This window comes from Chionomys nivalis, chromosome 5 (genome assembly GCF_950005125.1).
Source record: "Chionomys nivalis chromosome 5, mChiNiv1.1, whole genome shotgun sequence".
NCBI classification, from domain to species: domain Eukaryota; kingdom Metazoa; phylum Chordata; class Mammalia; order Rodentia; family Cricetidae; genus Chionomys; species Chionomys nivalis.
In genome coordinates this window covers 69,165,364-69,191,288 of record NC_080090.1, presented here as the reverse complement: position 1 = coordinate 69,191,288, position 25,925 = coordinate 69,165,364, and the positions used below count along the sequence as shown (strand labels likewise).

General features: G+C 43.4%; 1 protein-coding gene across 1 annotated transcript in view; it reads left to right on the top strand.

The window, feature by feature from the left end:
* Nucleotides 1-25,925, top strand: part of Niban1 (niban apoptosis regulator 1) — a 148,008-nt gene that overhangs the window by 86,399 nt on the left and 35,684 nt on the right. The window contains exon 6 of the mRNA XM_057770625.1: nucleotides 24,027-24,142. Within this exon, the coding sequence (XP_057626608.1) occupies nucleotides 24,027-24,142 (116 nt within the window). The remainder of the gene's footprint in view (nucleotides 1-24,026; nucleotides 24,143-25,925) is intronic.

Here is a 25,925-nt window from a genome sequence, read left to right as displayed (position 1 = left end):
CAAAGTGGCGTCTGTGGAGCCCATTCTGTCAATAGTGGGGAATTTATGGAATCATTTTCTCCTGGTGCTGAAGAAGTGGAATAAAAGGAACATGAAATAGGCATGTCATTTAAGCCCATTCCATCCCATTTCATGGCAATGCTTGGCCAAGCCTGAGTGGTTTAGTTCCAGAGAACGTGTTGATCACTGCCGTGTCCTTTTTCTATCTCTGTAAGGAGAATAATTGTTGATGATTCAGGGGCTGACAAATGCCTACGAACAGACAGATTGATTTCTGGTTATCTGGAAGAAGTGTGAAACTTCTGTTCTTTCTTCTGCATATGCTTCATGAGCTAAAAGTTTCCTAAGGTGAACTACCAAGGGTGGTTATGAATGTCACTGGCTTTCTGATAGTGTGATTGATTTGTACCGTTGTGTTTGGCTCTAATGAAGTTCAGGGAGATCCCCAGCAGTGCTGAAGCACTTGTCTCGTTTCTCTTCTTGTTTCTAGTTTCACACTTGATGGTTTAAAATGAAGATTGTATTGTTCCCTTTGCCAGCCTATGGGCTAATGAAGATGTCTCTGGAAATAAAAATCTCGTAACTGAAAGGAAGGGAACATATTTGAAATGGAAATACATATAATAGGGGCTCACAATTGTGTTAAATGGATTGTTACGCATTATAATCTTGAAAGTATATTTCTCATCATCTGACTTGCTATTCTCACTACTCTTTGCTTTCTTCTCCCTTTGGAGCTAAATCTTAGGCCAGTGACTCACTTTGAATTTCTCTAACTTTTCAAAGGCCTTAGGATCTATGTGATTTCCTCAGAAATCTGTTTTTTAAATTATTTACATGTGAAGGTGTGTACATGCATGTGTATGTATGTGCCATATGTGAGTTGCATATGGGTTCCTGCAGAAGCCAGAAGCTATCGTGGAGCTCGAGATGAAGGCAATTGTGAGCAGCCTGACATGGGTGCTGGTAACCAAACGTGGATCTCCTGGAAGGGCATCAAGTTCTCTTAACCTGGTGAAGTCACACCAGTTACGGGGCAGAGGTCTACTTCCTTTGTTAACCAACGCGTGCTCTTGGGAGACAGACTTCTCTCTTGACTGTCCACACAGTGACCCGTCCATCCTACCCCCAACCCTCCCAAACGTACACCACCTTGTAACTTTTTCTCACGCTTCTCCTCACCCATCTGCCCTCCAGTCTAGATTTCTGTTTTACCTAAAACAGTATTTCTGCATTCTTACTTGGTTACCTAGTGAGAACCCACCTAAGTTAAGTTGATTTCTAAGATTGGGCAGGGAGAGTGAAGCACGTTTCATGTGCCGTCCTTTAAATTACTGAGTTCTTTGGCTGCACCGCATGGAATGTTCCTTCCTTACATTAAAAAAATTATCTACATCGGATGACATATAATTCTCCATATAATTCTCGACAGTCACACTGGTGATCATAACTATACATATAATTCTCGACAGTCACACTGGTGATCGTAACTGCTGTTGGTTCAGAATAAATGACATCATCAGCAACAAAAGAAACCAGACATTTCTCCACGTGAGCAGGCTTTCGTCCCCGCACCAAAGTGACCTCAGACTGTCCGGAGAGCTTTGCTGGAATGATAGCAGGGAAGATAACAGCTTCCACTAGTTCTGCCGGATCGGAGGTGTAATCACGCCGGTCCATAGACCGCAACAGCACATATCCTAAATGACTACCTGCTTCTCTGCACTTCCTGAAGGAATAAAACGGAAATGAAATGGTTTGTACCTCATTGTTTGCCATATGCATGATGATCTAATTAGTGACAGCGTACTCGTCAATGTTGTTATTCTTTCCTGAGCGTGTGTGATGGGATGGCCCCTGTCCACAGCAAGTCCATTCCTGAGACAGATTCACTGTCGTGTAGGAGCTGAAGTCGAGGCAGGTGAGAGAACTTGAGATGGCAGAGCCACCAAATGCTGTATTCATCATGCAAGCCTGAGTGTTTCCCCCCTTCCCAGCTATAAATCCACGCTTGTCTCAGATCTCACCAGAAATCTCCCTTTTTAACTCTTGTATAATCCTAGTGGCTCCCGGTTTTATACATACTGGTCCCATCCAAGGCACCTCCGGAGCTACCCTTTAATCTCTCTCTCACAGAGAGAAAAGGTTTCTTAGTAACCCTCTGAGATGTTATTTAAGCCACCAAAATGGTAACTATGGCTAAGGTTCAGACACTTAGATCGGAACTCTGCTATGCTCCATTCGTTCCCTGGGTCTTTCTTTCTATCTCTAATAAACTCTAACTCTTGCTTCCTACCGTCACGTCCTGAAGTTCTTTTGTGTATCAAAGTCAAGGATGCTCTTTCACCGGAACTGAGATCCTAAACGATTAAGGGAGCTCTTTGGGCTGCTGAGAGCCTGTGGTAGCTTAGAGCTGCATCTCCACCCGTGGCCACTGACAGACGACACTTGCTTTCTAATGATACCTTAAGGATGCACAGTCGTGGGGCTGGAGAGATGACCCAGCTGTTGAGAGAGCTTGCTCTTCTAGAATTCCAATCCTGGCATTCACATGGTGGTTTACAACTGTCTATAACTCCAGTTCCAAGGCATCCGGTATCCTGTTCTGACATCTGCTGATGCCAAGCATACACATGGTGCTCAGGCACCCATGCAGGCAAGACACAGATACACATGATACACATAGAATGATTTTTAATGAAAGAAAAAAATGCACAGTAGTAGGGAGAGAGGTACTTGTGCCTTTCTGATAAACTGTATTGTAGCACACAAAGCATAGTTAAATATGAAGGCTGACCTACCTGCCTTCCCTTCCCTTCCCTTCCCTTCCCTTCCCTTCCCTTCCCTTCCCTTCCCTTCCCTTCCCTTCCCTTCCCTTCCCTTCCCTTCCCTTCCCTTCCCTCCTCCTCCTCTCTCTTCCTCCACTGCCCCTAGTCTTCTGCTAACATATACTGACTGGGCATCTTTTTATCCCAAGCAATTGCTAGGTGTCAGGAATCCAGTTTGGACGTACTAGTAATCAAAGAGAAAACTAGTTACAGACTGAGGTGTGTGTATACCATGTGCCAAAGAAGTTATGAGAGGGGGGTTTGATTTAGACTGCTCTAGAGAAGGAATCTGTGAAGAAATTACATGGTATATTCGCCTGAAACCCTTGTGATCTAGAGCAAGAGTTGATGTATGTGATTTGTAGGACCAACCTGGATGCCAGTTGTTTGGTGTGGAACTCAGCCACACTGTCTGCCCAGGTGTTCTTGCCTGCTTTTGTGAATGCAGAGACAAATAGTTGTGGCAGAAAGTACCATGACTGGCAGAGCCTGAAATACTATGATATTTTGCCTTTCACAGAGCAATCTTGCTTACCTTTGGTTCAGAAAACACGTGAAAAAAAGAGCTAAAGCCAGCTGTGGTGACTCACAACTAGAACTGTAGCATTTGGGAGTCTGAGGCAGGAGGATTGCCATAAGTTCCAGGCCAGCCTGGGCCCAAAGTGAGGCCCTTGCCACAAAACAAAAGAAAGAAAAGAAGAAATACGGTATTTAGTTTGACCGAGGCATTTCTGGGCAGAGTGAGTTGTGCACGAGGAGGACTGAGAACTAAATGTGGAAAACAAAACCAAAATTAAACAAAAACCCACTTGGAAGTGGTAGTGAATCTCTCTTCATGAAGTGGACCTGAAGCAGGCAGGAGGCATTTTCTGAAGCGAGAGTACATCTTTCAAAGGGATGCTCTTTGTGTTAAGTGTTAGGCACGGTGGATGTAAGTGGTGTGTGCCAAGTCAGGCTATCTTGGGGTCAAATCTTGACTTTAACACTAGTTAGTACCTGTGTGGCTCTCACTGTTCTTCACTGTTCTCGGGTCTACACAGGGACACTCAGTGCCCACTCGCATGGTTACTTTGCAAATTATATAAGATTAATATGAGGAAATCATTATAACTGCTGACCCATAGGTCACAGACATTATTACTAAGTACAAAAATAATTTTATAAAGTAATACCTTAGATTATATCCCACAAAACAATCACTGTTTCTGTTTCATTTTCCTATCCTAAACCAACATATTTCTCTCATGATGTTTAATCTCAGATAAAAGTGGTAGCTTGTAAACCATTCTGGATTCATTCTGTTGCTGCAATAAAACACTGTCCAAAAGCGACTCCGGGAGGAAAGGACTTGCTTGGCTTATATTTTCAGGTCACACACAGCCCATCGTTGAGGGAAGTCAGGGCAGGAACTTGAAGCAGAGACCCTGAGGAACACTGCTTGCTGGCTCTCTTGTAGTCTCCTGCTTAGATAGCTTTCTTATACAGCCCAGGCCACCTGCCTAGGAATGGCACCACCCACGGTGGGCTGGACCCTCCTGCATCGACTGATAAATCATAGCAATCCCTCACACATATGTCCATTGGCTGATCTGATCGAGACAGTTTCTGAAGTGAGGATTTCTTCTCAGGTGATGCCCTGCTATGACAAGTTGATAATTAAAGCTAATTAGCCTATAAATTACGATTCCTCAGCCTTTTGAAGATGATTTCATAATATTTTGAAATTTTTAGTATGTTGGCAAAGTATGTATTTTCTCCGTAAGTTTGAGGTATTTGTCTCTGTGTCCTTCATTCCTGTTTGTCGGTGATATCTGCAGGGAAGTACACACGCCACTGAAATCTGACTCTTGTCTCCATCTTCCTACAGCCTCGGCTTTCTTGGATGACCACCACTACACGTTCTTTTCCTTGTCACCATCTCAGGCTGCAGTCCTGAATTAACCGCACAGTTTATGTCCGATTGCACCTTGCTCAGGCCCTCTCCAGCTGGCTCAGGGGACTTTGCTCTTCAGGTCTTCTTTTATTTTCTGTTTCCTCAAGTCCACACCTTGATGTGAGCGTTCTGCCACCCTCTTCCTTCAGTTCACTCTTTCCTAAAGTTCTGGCTTTGATTTTGGGCTTGTAGAAGCATGTGACTGCTGATCGATGATAGAAGCATGTGACTGCTGATCGATGATGGTTCTAAAGGCTATGGGGGTGATCTGAGGGTATGGGGTGACCCATGGAGGAGACTGACTGCTGTGCACCCCATCACTAACTGTCTCCTTTCCTTACTCAGATCTCAGTTTCCATAGCAAAGGCATCCTCACAATTCTGTCCATGGAACTGGCACCTAGGCCTTCCAGTTGCATGGTGGGCTAGGCCAACTGGGCCCAGCACATGGCTCGTGCACTGTGACAGTGTTACAGCATCATGGAAATGAGCGTGGCCAGGCTAAGAGAACAAAAGTCAGAGTGGGTGAAACAGAAAGCAGGTAGTGGAATGTGCTCAGTTTCTGTTTTGGATCCCGTTGCCTGGTTTCCACAAGCTACAGTGCTGTTAGGGAAACAGAAATCAAACCTAGTTCTCTCACCCTAGTGACTGTGGAAGAGGAGGCATCGAACAAGGACACCAGTGCTGGAAATAACCTTACACATGGTGTGCTTCGTGCTCGTCATCTGATAGGTGGGTGCGGCGAGGCTGAGTACAGGGTTGTTGGTAGCAGCAGTAGGCTGGGGTGTGCGTGTAAGACACGCAAAGCCAAGTGATTTCTTTTGAGTCAAGTGTTTCCCCTTCTTTGTTTTGTTTTAGTATAGTATACTCATATAGTATACACACACCCACACAGTTTATAGGAGCACATAACTCCGATCATATCATAACAGCTAGGCTATTTTCCCTCATTCTCTCCCTCCGTTCCTTCACAAGCAATGTTAAAGTCTGTATCTTCCTCATGTTTTCCCGTGTGCATGCACACATGATAAGGTTTGTTATTTGGTTGCTGCTTTAAAAAGATCATCTGATCCTTACTCTTCAACCTTGGTTTTTTGTACACAGTGCAGCCTTGTGGAGACTGATTAACTGGCGTGCTTCTAACCCGTTGCTCAACAGATTATAATATTCCATGGCTTGTAGTCTACACTGGTCAGCTTTGCTCTTCACTGGTCAGCCGTGCTCCACACTGGTCAGCCGTGCTCCACACTGGTCAGCCGTGCTCCACACTGGTCAGCCGTGCTCCACATTGGTCAGCCATGCTCCATGCTGGTCAGCCATGTTCTACACTGGTCAGCCATGTTCCTCACTGGTCAGCCATGCTCCGCTCTGGTCAGCCATGCTCTACACGGGTCAGCCATGTTCCACACAGGTCAGCCATGCTCTACACAGGTCAACCATGCTCCACACAGGTCACCCATGCTCCACACAGGTCAACCATGCTCCTCACTGGTCAGCCATGCTCCGCTCTGGTCAACCGTGCTCCACACTGGTCAGCCGTGCTCCTCACTGGTCAGCCGTGCTCCACACTAGTCAGCTATGCTCCTCACTGGTCAGCCATGCTCCGCTCTGGTCAGCCGTTCTCCACACAGGTCAACCATGCTCCACACTAGTCAGCTATGCTCCTCACTGGTCAGCCATGCTCCGCTCTGGGCAGCCATGCTCTACACAGGTCAGCCAAACTCTTAAGAACAGCCTTTCCCTTTTTTCTCACAGCGACTAAATTCCGTGATTATATTAACACTTTTGTACATGAGTCCTCATGTTCTTATTTCTATAAAGCTGTGCCCAGGAAGTGTGGTCGGTGAGTAAATGAGTTTTAACTTAACCGATCCACCAGGTTACTCTTCAGCTGTACTCTAAAGTTTCACGTTTCTACAGCACACGAGAGCACTCCTCGGCAGCAGCGACATCGCGGTAGGACTTTCTGTTTCTTGTGAGCACCGGCAGGCCGCCAGGTCAGAATGGCTCTCTTCTTTACTCTGTGGGCCTTCCCCGACTGCCGTGGGATCCGAGCATCCCACCTAGTAGCTGTCAGCCTTTAGATTTCCACTCTGTGTGAATTCTCCATTTTCACTCATTCATTCTCCTTTTGTTTTATTATTGTTTTACAAGAGTTCTATGAAAATTTCCATATTTACCCATTTGTATATCTCCACTAATGACATCTTTTCAAATTAATTATTTATCTGTTAGCATTAACTCATTCTACTGCTATTAGCCTTTAATTACAATATATTTTGCCGTGCAAAGATGCCTAATTTTTATATAGTTAGATATGTCTGTCTGCTTTTTCTTGTGTATTGTTTTGGATTTCCTGCCTTTGTTGAGATTTTCCTTAACCTTAGATTATATAGGTAGTTTCTAATTTATTTTTAGATTTTTATATTGATACACATATATATATATATATGAATTATTTTACTTTATGTGTATGAGTGCTTTGCCTACATGTATGTGTATACGCCCACATGTGTACCTGGTGCCTGTTGAGAGCAGAAGCGGGCATCAGGTCCCCGGAACTGATGTTACAGGTGATTGTAAGTTATATGTGGGTGCCGAGAATGGAACTTGGGTCCTTTGGAAGAGCAACTGGTGCTCTTTACCACCAAGTCATCTCTCCAGCTCCTGGATTGCTAGATTTTGCCCTGGAGTCCCTCATCTGTGCAGAAATCCTTTTCGTATGTAAAATATTTCTGCCGTCTACTGTCTTTTCCTAAGTGGATAGACAGTTGTATCAGCACCATTCATGAAACAATATAACTTTCCCACTGAATATTAAAATGATATGCATATATCTTGAGGTTATCTGGGCATTCTTCTCTACCATGTGGTTGTAATTTTGACTTATCATAGATTATAGGTTTTTGTTGTGCACTATTATGCCTGATATGAAAATTTCCCCTTACTATTCTTTCTTGACTATTTTAAGCATATATTCTTATTTGTTAACTTGTGTTCATTGAAGCTAATTAGCTCCTAATGCCTGCTGGGATTCTAATTGCAAGCTCATTACGCTACAAATTATTTTTGAAAAACAATTCAAATGATCGCATGAATTGGTCTATGGGTGATGTTAGAAGTTCAAGTTAAAGCCTGGCTCACTCTCACGGGCTAGACCGGGGGTCGTAATAGGCGTTTTCCCTGCCCTGGTAGAGCCTGAGCCTGCAGTTGAGTAAAAGAGAGAAAAGAAAGTATTAGTGGCCGTGGAGAGCCTACTACATGCCAGGCTGTCTTTGGTCCTTTACTCCTGGTGTCTCAACTTAACCCCCACCCCCACTGTGATCACAGTTAGGTATTCTGTGCTCAGGAACCCACCCCATGGAACTCTACTGGAGGTCTCTGCATCTGAACCTGACATAAATTAAATCTCTGTTCCACCCCGTGGGGTTGAAAGCTTCCTAGCTTGGGTGTTTCAAGTTGGAAATGCTGCCTGGCGAGGATGGGGTTGTGCCTCTGTGCACGGGGCAGACCCCTCCCTTTGCCTGCGATGCCTCCACCTGCCACAGTTCAACCTATGCTGGTGTAACTTACCTTGCTGCCCCACAGCTACGTGCATGGAGAGTAAGTCGCTGTGCATGCCTTTATGAAACACATATTAAGCAGTTGCTCTGTGTTTGCTCAGGGTGCTGGGGCTCCAGTGGTGAACATCTGTGAACTGATTTCCCATACTCTCACTGCTATTCCTGGTTGGCTTCTTGACTGTAGTAATGTTTGTTTTTAATTTAGAATTAAATGTTGCCCTGCCTAATGCACTTACTGGTCAGCTAGAAATATGGGCTTCGATGAAAAGTTTCATATTTATTTTATCTTAATTAGAAATTCAGAGTCTGTACTGATCTGAGCAGCATTCATTTAACAGATATTTATTGAGAGTATAGTATATGTCGAGCATGGTTAGGGGCCAATGGTAGAAATAGAAAATAAATCATAAATATAGATACATGTAATAAATACTGTGAACAATAATAGCTGGGGTAGAGGAGATACAGGCTGAACTGCAGAACAAACTGCGGTAAACACACAAATAAAGTGCCCAGCCTGGAACTTGAAACATGGAGATGTAGAGATGCTGTGGTACTAATTAGATTTTTATCTTATTTTATGTGTTTGGGTTTTGCTTGCATGCATGTCAGTGCATCGTTTGCTTGCCTGCTGCTCAAAATGGCCAGATCCCCTGAATCTGGAGTTACAGATGGCGGTGAGCCATATGTAGGTACGGGAATGGACCTTGGTCCTCGGGGAGAGGAGTCAGTCCTCTTAACCAGTTCCTGTCTAATCCTAATTGTCTCCAAAACCCTCAGTTCAATGCCGTAGTCAGATTGAGTTCCAGCTCTTAGTCTTAATAGTGGGGCTTAAACTCCACCGTGGAGCCTCGGGGGACCTGGTCAAGGAGTATCCAACCATAGCCTTCAGCTTAAGGGAAAAGTTCTGGGAAGACATGATGATTTCTTAATGACACATCCGTCTGCCTTCAAGACTACTCAGAAATGTCCCCCTTGGAGCCTAAGCAATACCTGGTGGGGTAAGGAGAACGGCTTGAGAAGGAGAGTGCCAGTGCTCTAACATGTGAGATGGGCAAAAATTAAAGCAACATCTTCCAAACAACTTCCGTCTAATTAGTTTTGATCTGTAAACCCACACTATTTAATACACAGTAGTCTTTACCATTATCAGTAATGATAATAGGCCTAGAATAATTCATGTGCTCTCACAGTTATTCAATGAATAAACACTGCTGTGCTGTGGGGTAATTGAAGAGACATTAAGAGCCCATTCAAGGTCTGTAATTCCACTGTGTCTTCCTTAATCACAAAAATGCCGTCAGGAACTGTGAATACACAAGAAGCATCTTGCTGGCTTACAAAAACACATGCATGTAGGAAGCAAATCACATGTGGTCATGTATTCAAACTTCTGACCCATCCAGCAGGGATGGAGATTTTTTGTTTTAATTTCCTCTTTCTCTGTTTTACCATCAGGGAATCTGATCACTGAATGCATTCTTGACGTAGTTCCAAGGGATGTAACTACATCATGCAACTCAAAGTTTTAGTCACTACTGACAATAGGTACCAGAGGCACCTAAATTTATCAAACCCTTTGGCTGTTTTTCTATTTGGTAGAGAGTAGGAGTTGGGTGAGCCAGCTGTTTCTATAAATAAAGCGGGTTGTTGTGAGGCTGTATCCTGTTTGGAAGTGATCTCATCTACTATGTCCGTTGGTAGTTAGCAATTTTCTACCACACCAAGCAGTCCTGTTGTGGATTCAGCATTGGGGGGAAGCCCTCAAAGTTAAGCTGCACCAACTCCTCACTGGCCATCAGGAGGTCTGTAAGACACTGCCAAGGTCTTAAACTTGAGTCAAACTTAATTTACACAGGGATTTGATACAAGTCATTTTATTTCCTCTTTAATCCATGAGGTGAGCTGTGTACTGATGGATCAGAGCTTCCTTTATTGATATAGAACAGGTCCTTTTTGAATGATGTTTGAACTTTACTGGGTGTACAGTGGTTATGTGTTCTTTCTGTCTCTGTCCTCACTGGGATAAGCAACTACCTCTTAAACCCTGAGTTTCCTTGATCCATAAGGTAGACACTCGCTAGTCACCCATGGCCACTGAGTCCTTGAAGTGTCTAGACTGAGATAGTCTTTCTGTACATGTGAAAGTTACATCATATCCCGGAGGCTTGGTACTAAACGAGGATATGAGGAGACATCTCCTTGATAACTCTGTACTGTTAGCCAGTGTTTGTCTCTGTTTCAAAAGAGCAGAAGGAGCAACTAAGGAAGGGTTTATTTTGTTCATGATTTTAGTCCATCATGGCTAGGAGGGAGGACAGCTCACATTATGACATCCAGGAAGCCTGGAGAGTGCATGCCAGTGTGTGCCATCTCTGTGTGTGTGCCTTTCCTTTATTCTTGTGGGACGCTGGTCTATGGGATTAGTGCTGCACACATTTAGGGTGGGTCATCCCCCTTAGTTAACCGTGTCTGGAAATGACCTCATAGATACATGAAAGGTGAGCAAAAGCAGTATGGGGAGTGAAAGGGCAAAGGGGGGAAAAAGAAACAAGTTGTATGAGCGTTGTTAAAATGCCACCTAACTCTCAGGTTAAGCAAAGAATGAAGAAGAATCGCTAAACACATACTGGCTTCCCATAGGGCAGATTTGCTCTTTGTTTTAAAGTAAATAGGGTCCCTGGAACACAGAGTCAGCAGCATTCAAATGTAAATACCACACACACACACACACAGCTCCAGCATAGACCCAAGCAGAAAGTTTTAAGGATTTGGAATCTAAGTTAACGTGGATGATCAAAGACTGACCTATACTCTAGTTGATAGTCTTGATTTGGACAAAGTGCATTTGGTTCTATAGCATTTTATCAATGAGAAATTCTGGTGAGGTAGACTGTCTTAATAGCCTTACAGTTATATATAACTATATATGACAGTTTTTCTGAAGAACTGTATATATAATTTTATAAAATTCAGTGTTTGGGTGGGTGTTAAATGACTTCTATCAGGCAGTCTATATTTTGCAAAGGAAAAAGAAAAAGGGGCATTTAAGCACCAAGCCCGTGTGACTAAGTCAATGATTTCATGCCATATGTGTCAGTTTTGCTCTAACCTCAGCATGGAGCATAAAGTAGCAAACCAAAATATTTTCACTGTTTTATGGGTTCAGTTAATTAATTAGACTGCCATTTGATGAGCTCAGAGAGGGAAATAACATGAGTGGAGAGTACACAAACCGCCCAATGGAAGCATTGCAAAGGCACACCAGTCATGGAACGCATCCTTATGGCTATACTGGTGACTTCCTACAGCCCATAGACAGAGGAGTTTGGGGGGTGGGCAAGAGGGTGAGGAAAGAGAGGGGGCATGTGGTCTTGAGTCTAGACCTTTCTGTCTCCAATAAGAATATAGTCATGGAAATCACTGTAGATTTTATAACAAACTAACTGGCCTTTTAGAGGCTTAGCCAGGCTCTCATTTGAAATTAGACCCACAGAAGCAAAGCAGCTTGTCTCGAGCCCCACGGTAGAAGCGGCAGTCACTACTGCACTATAAAATCATGGTACCATATAAGTATGACAGACGCTAGAATATGCTCATGGGCACGCTTTTAGAATCTAAGGGGCAAAGTGCCGTGGGACTGCACTGGGGATATAAAGACAGCTCATGGTCATGCAGATAAGTAAATGTATATCTGTACGTACGTACGTACGTACGTACGTACGTTTGTATGTATGTATGTATGTATAATCACCACCACCATTGTCATCAGGTTTTTTTGAGACAGGTCCCCAGCTAGCCCAGACTGGCTTAGAGTCACTGCATAGCCCACACTGGCCTCCTGTTCTCAGCAACCTTCTGCCCTCAGCCTCCTGAGGGTGCCTAGCATATTTTAAATGTTTTTTAAAATCAACATGTATCTTCGAAAAGGATGGTTAATACAGTTTATAGATGTTAAATCCAGAATAAAACTCCTCGTAACTCTTTTTGTTTCTTACTTTTCTCCTTCCAGCCACTGTACGTACATTTTACATCGCTAAATCGGGACGGGTCTATAACTTTATAACTTTTGCAGTTCAGACAATCCTAGACTCCTTTTCCACGGCCTCCCTAGCTGAACTCTCCCTTTAGCCGTCCCATTGCGGCCAGGAATTCTATCTTGTAAACTTGCTGTCCGCCAGCTATTTAACAAGAAAGACAACTGTGCCCTTCCCTGAAAACAACTGTCATCGCTCCAGTTTTCACAAATCATACAGCTGAGCCCGAGTGTAAAGTCGTACTAAGTGGCTGCTTTGCGAGACAATGCATACTGATACCGGGTCCCAGGCCCTCAAAAACCCCAATAGCAAAATGCTTGCCAAGTGTCTTTTGGCTTAAAGCAGTTATGAAAATTGGTATGCTGTGTGGGATCAGCTAACCCAGAAATTAAACATGAACTGCTCCTCGTCATGGGTCGGGAATGTAGACTCTATTTTTATCGGTTCATGATTGCTGGGGTTCCCGTTATTTTTAAATGTCCTGGTCCATAAGAACTTAAGCCCTACGGAGTTTACTGCCCCTCAAAACCTAAGGAGGGCACCATGAAATTAACCCAAATTGTCAGGTTCCTAGGCAGGGCAGATGATAGGTTTCCAGGCGCTAGGGGCTATTGCTCGTTCATTTTTCTTAGAAGGAAAGGAGAGTAAGGGTCCATTGAGTTTTTCAGGTCTTTGAGAGAAAGTCATAAATAAGGAAGGTGAGATGTATTACCCTAGATAAGGCAGGCCATAGTTACACGTTTTCAGTAAGGTTAGGTCCATTTTGGAATTGAGTCTATATCAGTCTAGAAATTCCTTGTCTGCCTGTTATTTTGATTCTCACTTGATGGCCTGATAGAATGAGTTATTTATTGCTATGACCCTGGGCAGTGATATAAATTTCTTTGCTTCTCGGATTTTCCCATTTTTTTTTTTACCTAGAATGATTACATCCGGCTTGCCTGCCTCATGAGGTTGCTATGGGAATCAAATGAGATGTTGTAGACTGTAAAATTTGGTAAGTTCAAGGCAGACGCAGCTATTCATCATTGGTAATGACGATGCTTGGAATACCGCCAGACAGCACCGTAAGACTGTGCTGGACCCTGTCGCATGTCAGACTAGGGTTTGATGAAGTGATGCCGATTCAGGCCAGCGATTCGTTCTCTGGAGTCAACCTGGTTCAGTCCCTGTACTGCCTGCTTCTGCTTGTGAAAAGTGTGCTCCCACGGATGTGGCTAAGACTTTGGTATTCTTGGTTCACAGGGGAGGGCTGTCCATAGGATCAGTCGGGAAGACTCCCTTTGACATCCCCTGTGCTATCGTAATATGTTAAGCTAAGTTCATAAGTAGCCATTTCTAGGAACCAGATAAAGTTCTAATAAGAATAAAGACCAGACAGTGGCCGGGAGGGTATCTTCCCTGTTTATTTAAAAACACAAGCATGCATGACATTTCATCCAGGCTGTGTGGTAAAGGTTTGCCTGCACGGACTTAGACACATCACTTTCCACAATGTCACAGAGAAGCAAATGACTCGGTTTCTGTGGTTGGGGCAGAAAGGCAACCTGGATGTGTGCATCAACCACACCTGCCTGAAAAACATTTTCAAAGTCACCTTTTCAAAACAGAATGAGATCACTGCCATTTGGTTTGCTGAGGTTTGGGGCCGTCCTTCTCCTGAGGGCATTTCAGCAGTCTCTGCGGGAGTGGTTATCAGAGCCTCGAGTGCCAGTTTTGAACTTGGTGCCTCGGGACGCAAACCTACTCACAGGGCCATCTTTGTTTGTCCAGAGAAAGTCATTGATTCTGTCATTATCTTCTTGGCCTCGTGCCATCCAGGTAGTCAGGTCACATAGTGTGATAAATAAACTCCCGGACATGGAAAGCATTTCAATGCTTCTCACCTTCAGACAGCAGCAGACTTTGTGGAATTCAGAAAGAGGAAACCAATGACAGCACCCTTATTTGGATGAGGCTGGACGTGGGTCATTTTTATTTTTTAAGGCTTTGAAAAAATAAAGTAAAAACAAAGGGTATTGAGATTATTTGTCCTAGAGAAGAGAAGTGTGTCACATACGGGATAGTGGCCACATAGCTACTGCACTCACAGAAATAAAAAATGAAATTAACATGGATTATATCCGAGGATTTGTGTCCAGTCAGTGGCTGCATCTGAAAAGAGGGGGAGAGATGGTCATGGGTTTCAAACAGTATCTTTTGACCCTTCCCAAGTAGTTACTGTTTTCCTGTATATTCTCAGATAAATCTTCCTCCTTGTATCATTTTTAAATATTACTTTGTTAACTATAAGTTTTCGTTTGTATTAAGTGGATGAACATCTGACAAAAAGGACATTTCCTAATCTGCTGATTGATGTGGGATTTCCCCTCTGTATGCTGTAAATATGTTTTATTGCCATTGGTTAATAAACTGCTTTCAGCCAATGGCTTAACAGAATAAAGCCAGGCTGGAAAAGATCTATAAAGAGAGTAGACAAAGTCAGGGAGATGCCATGGAGCCTCCCCTGGAGGAGAAAAACGCCTGCGCACCACAAGCCTCATGATAAAATATGAAAGAATAGAAATGGGTTAATTTAAGATATAAGAGCCAGCTAGCAATATGCTTAAGTGATTGGCCAAGCAGTGTTTCAATTAATATAGTTTCTGTGTGCTTATTTCGGGTATGTGCAGCTGGGAAATGAACGAGCAGCCTCCACCAATATGCTGATGATAGGGGAACAAGGTAATCAAGACCCTAAATATTCAAGCATCAGAATTTTCTATACCTATGTCTTCTGTGCATTCCTGTCCCCCATATGTGTCTTTAAACCACCAGGGCAACAGAATTACCCTGGCTTCAATCCCAGACCTGCTGGACCACAACTGGGAATTATTATCCATTGGTCCTTCTGATGTGTGAGAATCACACACACTGCGATGCTGCAGCAGGAGGATTCTCTAAGAGTGTCGCTGAGCTGCAGCATGAGTGAGCTTCACCTAGATGCATATTTGATGTGCAAACTCTTGGCCCCACCCCAGGTCCACCAAGTCAGAACCTGTGGGAGTAGGATGTTCAGCAATCTATTGGACAAGTCATCTTGGACACATTGATGCTTACTGACATCTGGGAGGTGCTGGGGTAGAGCTCTATCCCTTTTGTGGCTCTTTACAGCATTAAGCGCAGGTGGGGGGGGCTCGTTAAGACAGTCTCATTATTGGCATCTCTAGGGTTTTGTCTGTAACCATGAAATCTCAGATTAGAAGGAAACTTGCAGGAGATTTAATCTAATACTCCCTCAACCGTCTTAATCCCTCTGTTCTCTCCTTCCTCTTTCTTTGATCATTTGATTAATCATGTGCACTGGGGATTGAGGAAGCTGAGATTAATACAAACAGCAGCCCTTATCTTCCCAGAGCTTACTGGATAACAGAGACATATCCGACATGATCATACTAGCTATAAAATGATAATTGCTATGATAGGGAGACTTCAGAGGACTTACTAAAGGGATCCAAGCGGGTCTTCTACAAAGTAACTCAGCCATGACAGAGCATTTCCCTGTTGGAGAACTTTTGACATTCTACTGGAACCTGGTTCACTTAAGATCAGTTTAGATGTTAGAAAGTCATTCCTTAGTTGGATTAGAGTCGGTCACTATGTATTATTGCCGTCCTGACTCGAGGATCTGAATCTACATGGAACAAGGCCAGAGTTCTTATTTTTTAGTAATTTCTCTTTATTTTATGTGCATTGGTGTTTTGCCTGCATGTATGTTTATGTGAGGATGCCAGATACCCTGGATATGTAGGTACAGTTGTGAGCTGCCATGTGGCTGCTGGGAATTGAACTCAGAACCTGTGTCCTCCGGAAGGGCAGCCAGTGCTCTTAACCTCTGAGCCATCTCTCCATCCCAAAGTTCTTACAGCAAATCTTTACGGTAGCCAGGATTACTTCCTTCTCTATTTCTCTCTCCAAGGCTGTGTGAGATTCTGCATTCTTTTTCAAATTCAATCAAATTCAGAAATACTCTGCCTTTTTTTCCTTTATTTAAAAACATTTGCAACCTATTTTTGGGTGCTCTCTCAAGAGAGATAGTCTAGAATGATAAGCTTGGAAGAGCAAATCTCAGAATCGACCGATGACTTTGCTGTAACCCCCAGGGCTGGAGCCCAGCCTCCCTCGCTTTGTGGGTGACTGGTTAGATCTCACACTCAGCTCACACTGACCTCACAGAAACACAGAAACCCGGACTTGGGGGCAGCCTTCAAGTTTTGTGCTTTACAAATGACTTACTTTAAGTGGCAGAATAGTGTGCACCTGAGGATAAGATTTCATCCGCTTGTGGGATGTTCAAATGTCGTCTATATACGACTATTCATATACATAACACATATGAAAGAAATTAAAGATTAGAATTTCACAGAAAGAATCTACTTACCAGTCTTTTGCTGTGAACCTGCAATGTGTGGGGCACATGCCATATAATTTTATGGTCATGTTTATGGAGCAAGTTCTAAATTCATTAGTCCACATTATATTTTATTTTAGATTCAGATTCTGTAACTAGCAAACGTTGGAGACCTTGGAGTCAAAAACTTTCTCCATTTTTGTCTTTAAATCCTCAGGGCCTACCCCAGTTTGCAGTGTGTCAATAGGTAAATAAGATTATATAGATAGATGTGTACATTCCCAAGGAGGTGACCGTACATTAAGGTACCCTACAGATTCCCCTCTATGACGTCAATAACCTCAGCTCTTTAACAAGCACCCGTCATTTATTTTAACTAGTTTTGTTGGGTCCATTTGCATTATTAGCCAACCTGAACTTCTTTGGTGCACCAATCAAAATCATGGAAGCCGTTGGTAAGTGCCTTGCTAAGATCTAGACGTAGGACGTCTTCCAACGGTCTTCTAATCTGTCAATCTGATTAATCTTATCTGAAGGAAATGAGGCCAGGCTGCCTTCACTTATTCTAAAGGCCACCGTTTCCTTTTCTCTGTTGGTAGTCTTTTAGGTTTTATCGGCAAGTTAAGAATTCATGAGATGACTGGTCATGGCTCATCTATGTGGTTTTCTTCTGTGTGGTTAAAAGTTTTCTCAAAACAATTGTTCTTCAATTAGACTTATTTTTTTGCATTTGTTGAGAAGGGCCCCATCTCCTCCGAGGGAGTTCTTAGGCTTTTGTATTCTTACCTAGGGCAGCTGACACTGGATTTCAGAGGTATGTACATATATTCCTGACATGTTCATCTTCTACGCCTAATAGGTCCATGCCCATTGACTAGCACACACTTGATGTGAGTAATAGACTTATATTTTAGTCTAATAGTCTTCTAAGGTGTATTTCAGGGATGCCTGGTAATTTAGCAGTTTTCTTCTTGGTACCTGGGGTTAGCCCCTATAACGTAATAATAGGTGTTTATTTAGGCTAGTCATATATAAATAGTTTCCATTAAAGTGGACTCCAGCCATTATTAATTCTAGCGAATTAGGAAATTTGTATTTATTTTGCTTTAATTTTAGTAATATAAGTTAATGGCCTATTTAGACCTTGATTAGATCAGTTGTAAAGTGAAGAGTTTAGGGTAGATACCTCAGCCATATAATCAAAACCCTGAATTTTATGCTTCTAAACTTTGCAATGAAATGCTCCTTGAAAATAATTTCAAACATTAAACTATCATGCGTGCACATGCATACACACACATACGCACACACGAGGGGGGTTGAAATACATGTAACATTAGTGAAATCTGAATGAGAAATTTGAGTTTCATCCACATCAGTTTCATGTTATGATAATCAAAAATGTTTCTTGGGGGATGGAAACTGGGTAAGAAATATTCAAGGGTCTTTATTATTTATATATATAAATATAATATTATTATATAGAATATGTGTTGCATAATAGTATGAGAATCCAGAATTACCTCAAAGTGGTTTTGAGGCATTAAATCATGAAGTATTGGTAAAGTATCTTGAGGTGAGTGACTTATCCATGCTCTAACCCTGAAACTCGGTTCCTAACCTTTTGTAATGTGGAGATTTTATTAAATGGTTTCTAATCCACCGCAGTGACTCAATAGAACTTGGTCATCTCCGCTACATTCCTTGTTCTAGAGAAAACACCAGGACAAACATCCTCCCTGGAGCTGGCCGAGGAGGGCACTATGAGCTGGCCCTGAGGACAGTTTAGAAGTGTCTGTGGTAGGCAGAACCGCAGCAGCCCTGGGGAGTAACACTGTTACATAACTTGCCCAAATCGCTAGGCAGATCAGTTAACAGGGCTTGGTGTAGGTTATCCTTCAGATAGAAGAACTGGGCAACTTCCAAGCCCAGCTCTGGAACAGCAGCCAGAGTTACAGTGTACAGCGACTCCACAGGCCTGGGAGCTGTGGGCTTTCGATTCACTCAGGCATGTTATAAATCTGTACAAGTGGAAAAAAACAAAAATGATGTCTCTCTGGCTGGCCCCCGGAATAACTGTCCCCAGGAGGCCTAGGAAAGCACAGTTTCCCTTGCAAAATTCTTAATCATCTCTCTCAAATATGAGTTTTCCATGCAGCTGCGTGGATGAGGGCCTCAGTAGAGACCAAAAGAGCTGGACTTCCTAGACACTTCTTGGTCCTGGGGGATACTGAGTGTGGAATGAATGGCTACAATGTGTCTCCCACATGTCTCCGAAAATGCTTACAGTTTCCCAGGGTTTGTCTGTGCCCCTGACTTTAGGAAACTTTTCCCCCCCAGGGAACTGGATAGAAACAAAGAGGGCAACTCTAGCAAATTTTCTGGTTCTTGGATGAAAGGGGGTATAGGGCAGAACTGCGATTTTTCAATGGTTTGATAAGTGGGCTGATCACAGCAAGTTGTCGCTTAACGTGGCTAAGCTTTAAAGGCTGTCCTAAAGTCAAAAAGCAGAAGTGCAAGTTAGGAGATGCTTAGGCTGACAAGCGTTTCATATGAAAAACATTTACGGATTTTATTGGATTTCAAAAAAGGCATGAGTCACCCGGACACTGGAGCTGCGTTAAAGAAGAAGCCAGAAAGGGCGCGGGAGACTATCCCATGTATTGAGTTCTAGAGCCAAGAGGATGAGGAATTAAGAGTGGATCACCAAGCAGAAAAAAAGGTTAGATTAAAGAGATCCAAAGGGTAAATTCTTTAAAGAGTGGCTGAAGGAAAATCAGCCCTCTCAGTGGATGCCTGGGATTTTAACCCCACCATATGGAAAAGGAGAAATGACAATTAATTTACTCTGTAAGAGGGAAATTGGGTTGTGTGTGTGGTGTGGCGGTGGGGCTGCACGGAAACGTAATGGCTCCAAAGAAGGGGAAAATCTAAATTTTAGAATAATTGAGCAGTTCAGAAGCAGAAAGAATCATTTCATTAAACTGTGAGCTTTCTGTCACTAGAGCTGTTTGAGCCAAGGCCAAGAGAGCACTGTTCCGACATTCCGAAGGTTCTCGGCACTGAGCTAAAGCTCCTGGTCAGATCACTCCTGACTCGCAAAGTCTGTGATTCAAGTGTGAATGCCAAGGCCACGCAGGATTTCGGTTCCTGACTAATACTCTGACCAGCTGTGTGACCTTCAGCTAGGGAAGTACCGCCCCGTCAATTTCTTCATCAGGCTTTAAGAAATGCCTAAGTTGCTCTCCCTGGTACATGTGGCCCCTTGTATAGTCTTACAGCACGTGGGAAAAGGGAATTCTGGCCTACTTGCTTTCCTGCAGAGGGAAAGCTTCACGGAAGAGCCCAAACCACTGACGCTGGAGGCCACGGTGCGGTGCTAAACTCCCGGCTCCCTCATTGGCTGGAGGGAGGGAGGGCAGCTGCGCAGCTGCAATGTGTTCCCTTGAGAACAGGACTCTGATCGAGTAATTTGGGAATCTGCTTTCTCTCAAACACCTGTACTGACTTCAGCTCTGCCTCTTGAAACAACCAGAGAGAGAGAGAGAGAGACGAAGGTCATTTTACAACTGCGCTGCACAGCTGTTTGCTTAGTGAAGTAGCGATTGCCTTTTGAGTTTTGATTTTTGAACAGAATAGACACTCACAGAGAAACTTACTCTGTGGCAGATTTCCCCTCTAAGTTCTTCATAAATTAATTTGTTTAATTTGCTTATAAGTTGAAAATCTAACGACAAATGGCAACATAGATCTACAGAAAGACTACAGAAAGAGAAAAGTTAAAATTTTATTTGTCCTAATGATGACAGCTCTCTATTTCCTGGATTCCACTGTTGACCAACTGTGGATTCTTTTGTAACCATTTTGTCCCTTATCCCTTTCTCCTCTAAGGATAAGGTGTGCCATTCCCAGACCATTGCATGCTCGCTTTCTGACATTCCTTCTTTGGCTTTTTTTTTTCTAAAGCTAATATCATTGTCTCCAAATCCTATTTTCTTCCATTTCCCCCCCAAAAACCTTTAGCAGTATTCTCTTCAGAATGCATGTCAGTTTGTTTTGGTGTAGACATAGAAGGCCGGACAGGTTATAAACTACCTCTTGCAGTTACCGAAGTCAGCCTGGGAAGAAGTAAGAGAAGTCAGATTGCTTGTCACTGAGGGATCCAAACCTCTGTTTCTTGGCCATTCTCCCCTGATCTAAATACAGAGTCACTTTTCTCCCCATCTCTTTGGTTCCTTAGGTTGAAAATGAAAACAGCTGTTAAAAATAAGAGCCCATGAGTCATCTTGAGTCTCCACATGATAATTACAGTTTCCATCTCGCTCCATCCAGTCCTTCCCAGTGTGCTGGGCCCCCGGTCACATCCCTCTGTGGGGAGAGCACCACCGCTGGCATTGGCAATTGTATTGGACGACCTTAATGTTCATTTTCTAATCCTCTGAGGTTAAACACTGAATGAGTTGCCAAGCCAAGAAAAATAACAAGAAAGAAGATACTTCAATTTGAAAACTTGATTTGTGGGGCAGGCCACTTTTTCAGTTTTCCCCTTTGAGCAAAACTCTGTGTTGATGTTAAGAGATGTTGGTTCCTTGTCCATGATTTCGAAGCCTCCTAGGCTTCATGGTACCCTGACTATGAAGACTCCATAACTCTTGTAGACATTGTGCCCTGAGCTGTATTTCTTCTTTTAAGTGCCTAGTGCTTTATAATCTAGTAAACCAATCTCAAAGGAAGGTAATCCACACTCGGTTGCTACCTGCCAGGGCAGACTGATTGTCTTAAGTTATGCCCAGTCCCTGTAACAACCATTTATGACTGAGTAATTCTGCTGATCTAGAACTCTGATGCCACCCATCTGCAGTGAGCCAGCTGCCTTCATTCTAATAGCACCAATACTTGACGATGATAGATTATATATAGACTGTGGTTTCTAGCAAGAGAGCTGTGTGCCATTTTTGTAGTGGAAGCTTGCCCTTTAACCTCCCTCTGCTTCCCCATTCTAGGAGTGATTTGATTAAGGGTGTGTGTGTGTGATGGGCGTAAAGTTTATCAGATTTAGAATCAATGCCTGTGCCAGGCAGTGGTGGCGCACACCTTTAATCCCAGCACTCGGGAGGCAGAGGCAGGCGGATCTCTGTGAGTTCGAGACCAGCCTGGTCTACAGAACTAGTTCCAGGATAGGCTCCAAACCCACAGAGAAATCCTGTCTCGGAAAAAAAAAAACAAAAAACAAAACAAACAAACAAAAAAACCCAACCAATCAACCAATGCCTGCTAAGTGAACTCTACCATTAAGTTGCAATCCCAAAAGTGCCTGTTTAGACTATTTTTAATTTTAATTACATTTATTGATGGAATGATTGATTGTATGTATGTATGTGTGCCATGACAAGGGTCAGAAGCTAACTTGTAGGAGTTGGTTCTTTCCTTTACCAAGTGCATCTCAGGGATTGAACTCAGGTCATCAAGCTTGGTGGCTTTCTTAGTTAGGGTGTCCATTGCTGTGAAGAGACACCATGACCACGGCAACTCTTAGAAAGGAAAAACATTAAATTGTGGTGGCTCACTTACAGTTCAGAGGTTTAGTCCATTATCATCATGGTGGGACATGGCAGCTGGGAGTGTGGCAGCTTGCAGGCACACACGGTGCTGGAGAGGGAGCTGAGAGTTCTTATATCTTGACTCACAGGCAAGAGGAAGTGGTCCTGAGACCCTGGACGTGGTTTGGGTATATTTGAGACCTCAAAGCCTGCCTCCACAGTGACACACTTCCTCTAGCAAGGCCTTAACGGCTCCAACAAGGCCACACCTCCTAATAGGGCCAGGCCTTTTGGAGGCCGTTTTCTTTCAAACTACCACAGTGGCAAACACCTTTATCCTCTGAGCCATCTTGCTGGTTTATGATTGTTTTTAAAGTTCATTTCCCACATCAAAATCTCTACAATTCTGTTACCATTTCCTCCTCCAAGATCTGGTTTTAGCTGGTGTGGTGACACATGCTTGTAATACTAGCACCCAGGAGTCTGGGACAGGATTGTGAGTTCCAAGTATGCCTGGACTATAGAGTGAGTACTTCATCAAATCCTAAGAAAAACAAAACAAACAAACAAAAAGCAAAAATATCAAAACCAAACCACAAACCACAAGCTAGTTTTAGGTGCTGGGAAGGAGGACACATAGTGTGGCTTAAGGAATTTCCAGAAGGTTATTAAGTCCCAGCTCCATACTTTCAATCCTGCCACTGGTCAGTCATTCCTTTCTGGTGAGATATTATTTCTAAGACATAACACCATTAAAATGTAGTATTTGCTTGGCGGTGGTGGTGCATGCCTTTAATCCCAGCACTCGGGAGGCAGAGGCATTGGGAGGCAGAGGCAGGTGGATCTTTGTGAGTTCTAGGCCAGCCTGGTCTACAGAGCAAGTTCCAGAATAACCAGGGCTACACAGAGAAACCCTGTCTCAGAAAGAAAGAAAGCAAAAGAAAAGAAAAAAAGAAAGAAAAGCCATATCTTTTTGAGGGACAAGCTCATCAAGTTAGGACGTGTAATGTGATGATTGGAAGCAGGGTAAATCTACCCGGATTCTCCACTCGCTGCCTGTGTGACCTCCGGCAGTTAATTCAGCTTTCTGTGCCTTGTCAGCCTCTTCCGTCAAAGGAGGCGATAACAATGCTCTCCTCTGGGATTTCTGTCAGTTCTCAATGAAATAGGTGATGTGCTTAAATAAATAGTACTGTGCTATGTGTCATTAATTATCATTTTAATTTGCATAAATTAGCATTCTATATAGACATGCTTTTGACAGAAAGGGTTGATGTCAGCTCATAGAGAAATTGGACTTTAGCTTGGGTTCAGATGTACCACTAATGGATTGTTCGTGTGGTAGGCTTGTTTAATGGTGGCACTCACTGGGTGCCTGGGGAAAGCATTTGAGGTGAGGGAGGAGGAGAGAGAGAGAGGTAGGGGAAGGTAATGGTGGTTCTGAGCGCTTCGCTAAGTAAGTGATGGAATTATTGGCGTGGATGGCGAGTAAACAGTGATACATATATACATATATATGGTGCATATATATATGGTGCATATACACACACATATATATATATACACACACAAATGGACCCCTAACGAACTACTTGCTTAGTTTCCTGTGTTCTCATAGTTTTGTGACTTATAATAGAAATGTTATACAGAAAATGCTACTTCCTTTTACTTGAAGAACCACAGAAAAATGCAAAGCCTCCTTTCTCTTTATTAAAAGCCCCCTTTCTTTCTTTTAGATTATATGAAGCAGACGACATTTGAAGCCCAAGCCTTTTTAGAAGCCGTGCAGTTCTTCCGGCAGGAGAAGGGTCACTATGGCTCGTGGGAGATGATCACTGGGGATGAAGTCCAGGTAATGTGGTCTCAGAGTGCTGGATCCTCTGTCTATGTTGGAGGAGGTCAGGGCCATTTAACACATGATCCGCAGAAAGCTGCCCGGATAGAATGTGGTTCCCAAAACACTTCCCTCAGTTATCTGAAAGCTTCTTGTCACTGAGCCATTGGGTACCTAATATGAAGACCAGCAGACCTGGCATTCAGCCCACAACACTTCTGTTGGGTCAGTAAATGTGCAAAGGCAGACATTTGTGCACAGTGGTGGACATGCTCCTGGTTGGTTGAAGTTGAGCTGAAGGCTTCCTGTCTCTCTGTGTTGAGTATGTTATACATATCCACATAATGTTTGATGTTGGGTTGTAGATGCTGCAGTAGAGAGAGGTGCTCACCAAGATGCTAAGTCTTCATTTTCCGAAGGAGCAGTGGAAAAGACTGACACCCAGCTAGCTCACTCCAGTTACTTTATTCAAACACACACAAGGTTAATAGAGGCTGGGCTACTAAGGTCATCTTGCCCTTGCTGCCCGTGAAAGCAGACAGTCCCCACAAATATCAGTCCCTTTTGTTCGTGGGGAGCCATAATCAAAAATAGGAACTCCAGGTCTGCCAGGAGTGTCTTAGGACCAAGGCCGGTGCAGCTGCAAGCTCTCATGTACACCAAGTGCAGAATCTCCCCAGACGCAGCAGTTCTTCAAGGTTTAAACAGCTCCAAGACAATTTCTCAGCCTCTACTGATTAATCCAAACATAGCAGAGGCTTTGCTGAAACATCTCTCTCAAAGCCAGACACGAGGTCTTTCCTGTCCATTTCACTGCAAGGCAAATATAAGGCTTTCCTTTGCTCCTCAGTCCACCCACGCGTGTATTTGTATATTCCCAACCCAAGGACACTTTAGAGTTTCTAACAGTTCTTAGTCTCTGATACTTTGCAGAAGTGCCATGGACAACTTTGAGAAGTTGAGATTTACAATACTTTATGCCCCAAAGAAAACCCAGAGTGTAAGAAGTAGAAGCATTTGCTACTGACTAGCCTAGCAAGTAGACAACACATTTAACTAGCAGATAGCTAGCAGAGAGCTCTGCATTAAAATGCTCTGTGTGGTACTTCATAATGTTCAGATCCTCAGTCTGTTCATCCTGAGGAGTGGGAAGGGAAGCTTGGGCGAGGGAACTGGGAGGCACGGAACAGCCAAGTGACCCTCACAGTGTTGTGCACACAGTAACTTTACTGAGTGCCCACTCTATGCCAGGCATTATGCTGGGGACTTGTGGCTCAGAGCTCACATGAGAGAATGGTCCTGCCTGTGCAGATGATGGTCTCAGGGTTATATGTGCATGGACAGATGGCAAAGGAAGGCTGTCTTCTGCCCCACCCAGGAGCCTAACACTAACCATGGAGCTAGACCGGGATTTATCATCTCCCGAGCTTGGGCTATGCCATTCGCTTCCTGTCTTCCTTCACTCACAGTCTTAATCACATGTCAGTTCACATTCCTTTATCCTGAAAACAAATACTTAATAGATCTTTTCCGGGGTTTAGTATTTCAGGGTTGTGTGTGTGTGTGTGTGTTTTCTGTCTGCTTTTTCTTTTAGGCTAATGTGTGTGTGTGTGTTTTCTGTCTACTTCTTCCTTTAGGCTAACTTGTGTGTGTGTGTTTTCTGTCTACTTCTTCCTTTAGGCTAATGTGTGTGTGTGTGTGTGTGTTTTCTGTCTACTTTTTCCTTTAGGCTAACATGTGTGTATGTGTTTTCTGTCTACTTTTTCCTTTAGGCTAACGTGTGTGTGTGTGTGTGTGTGTG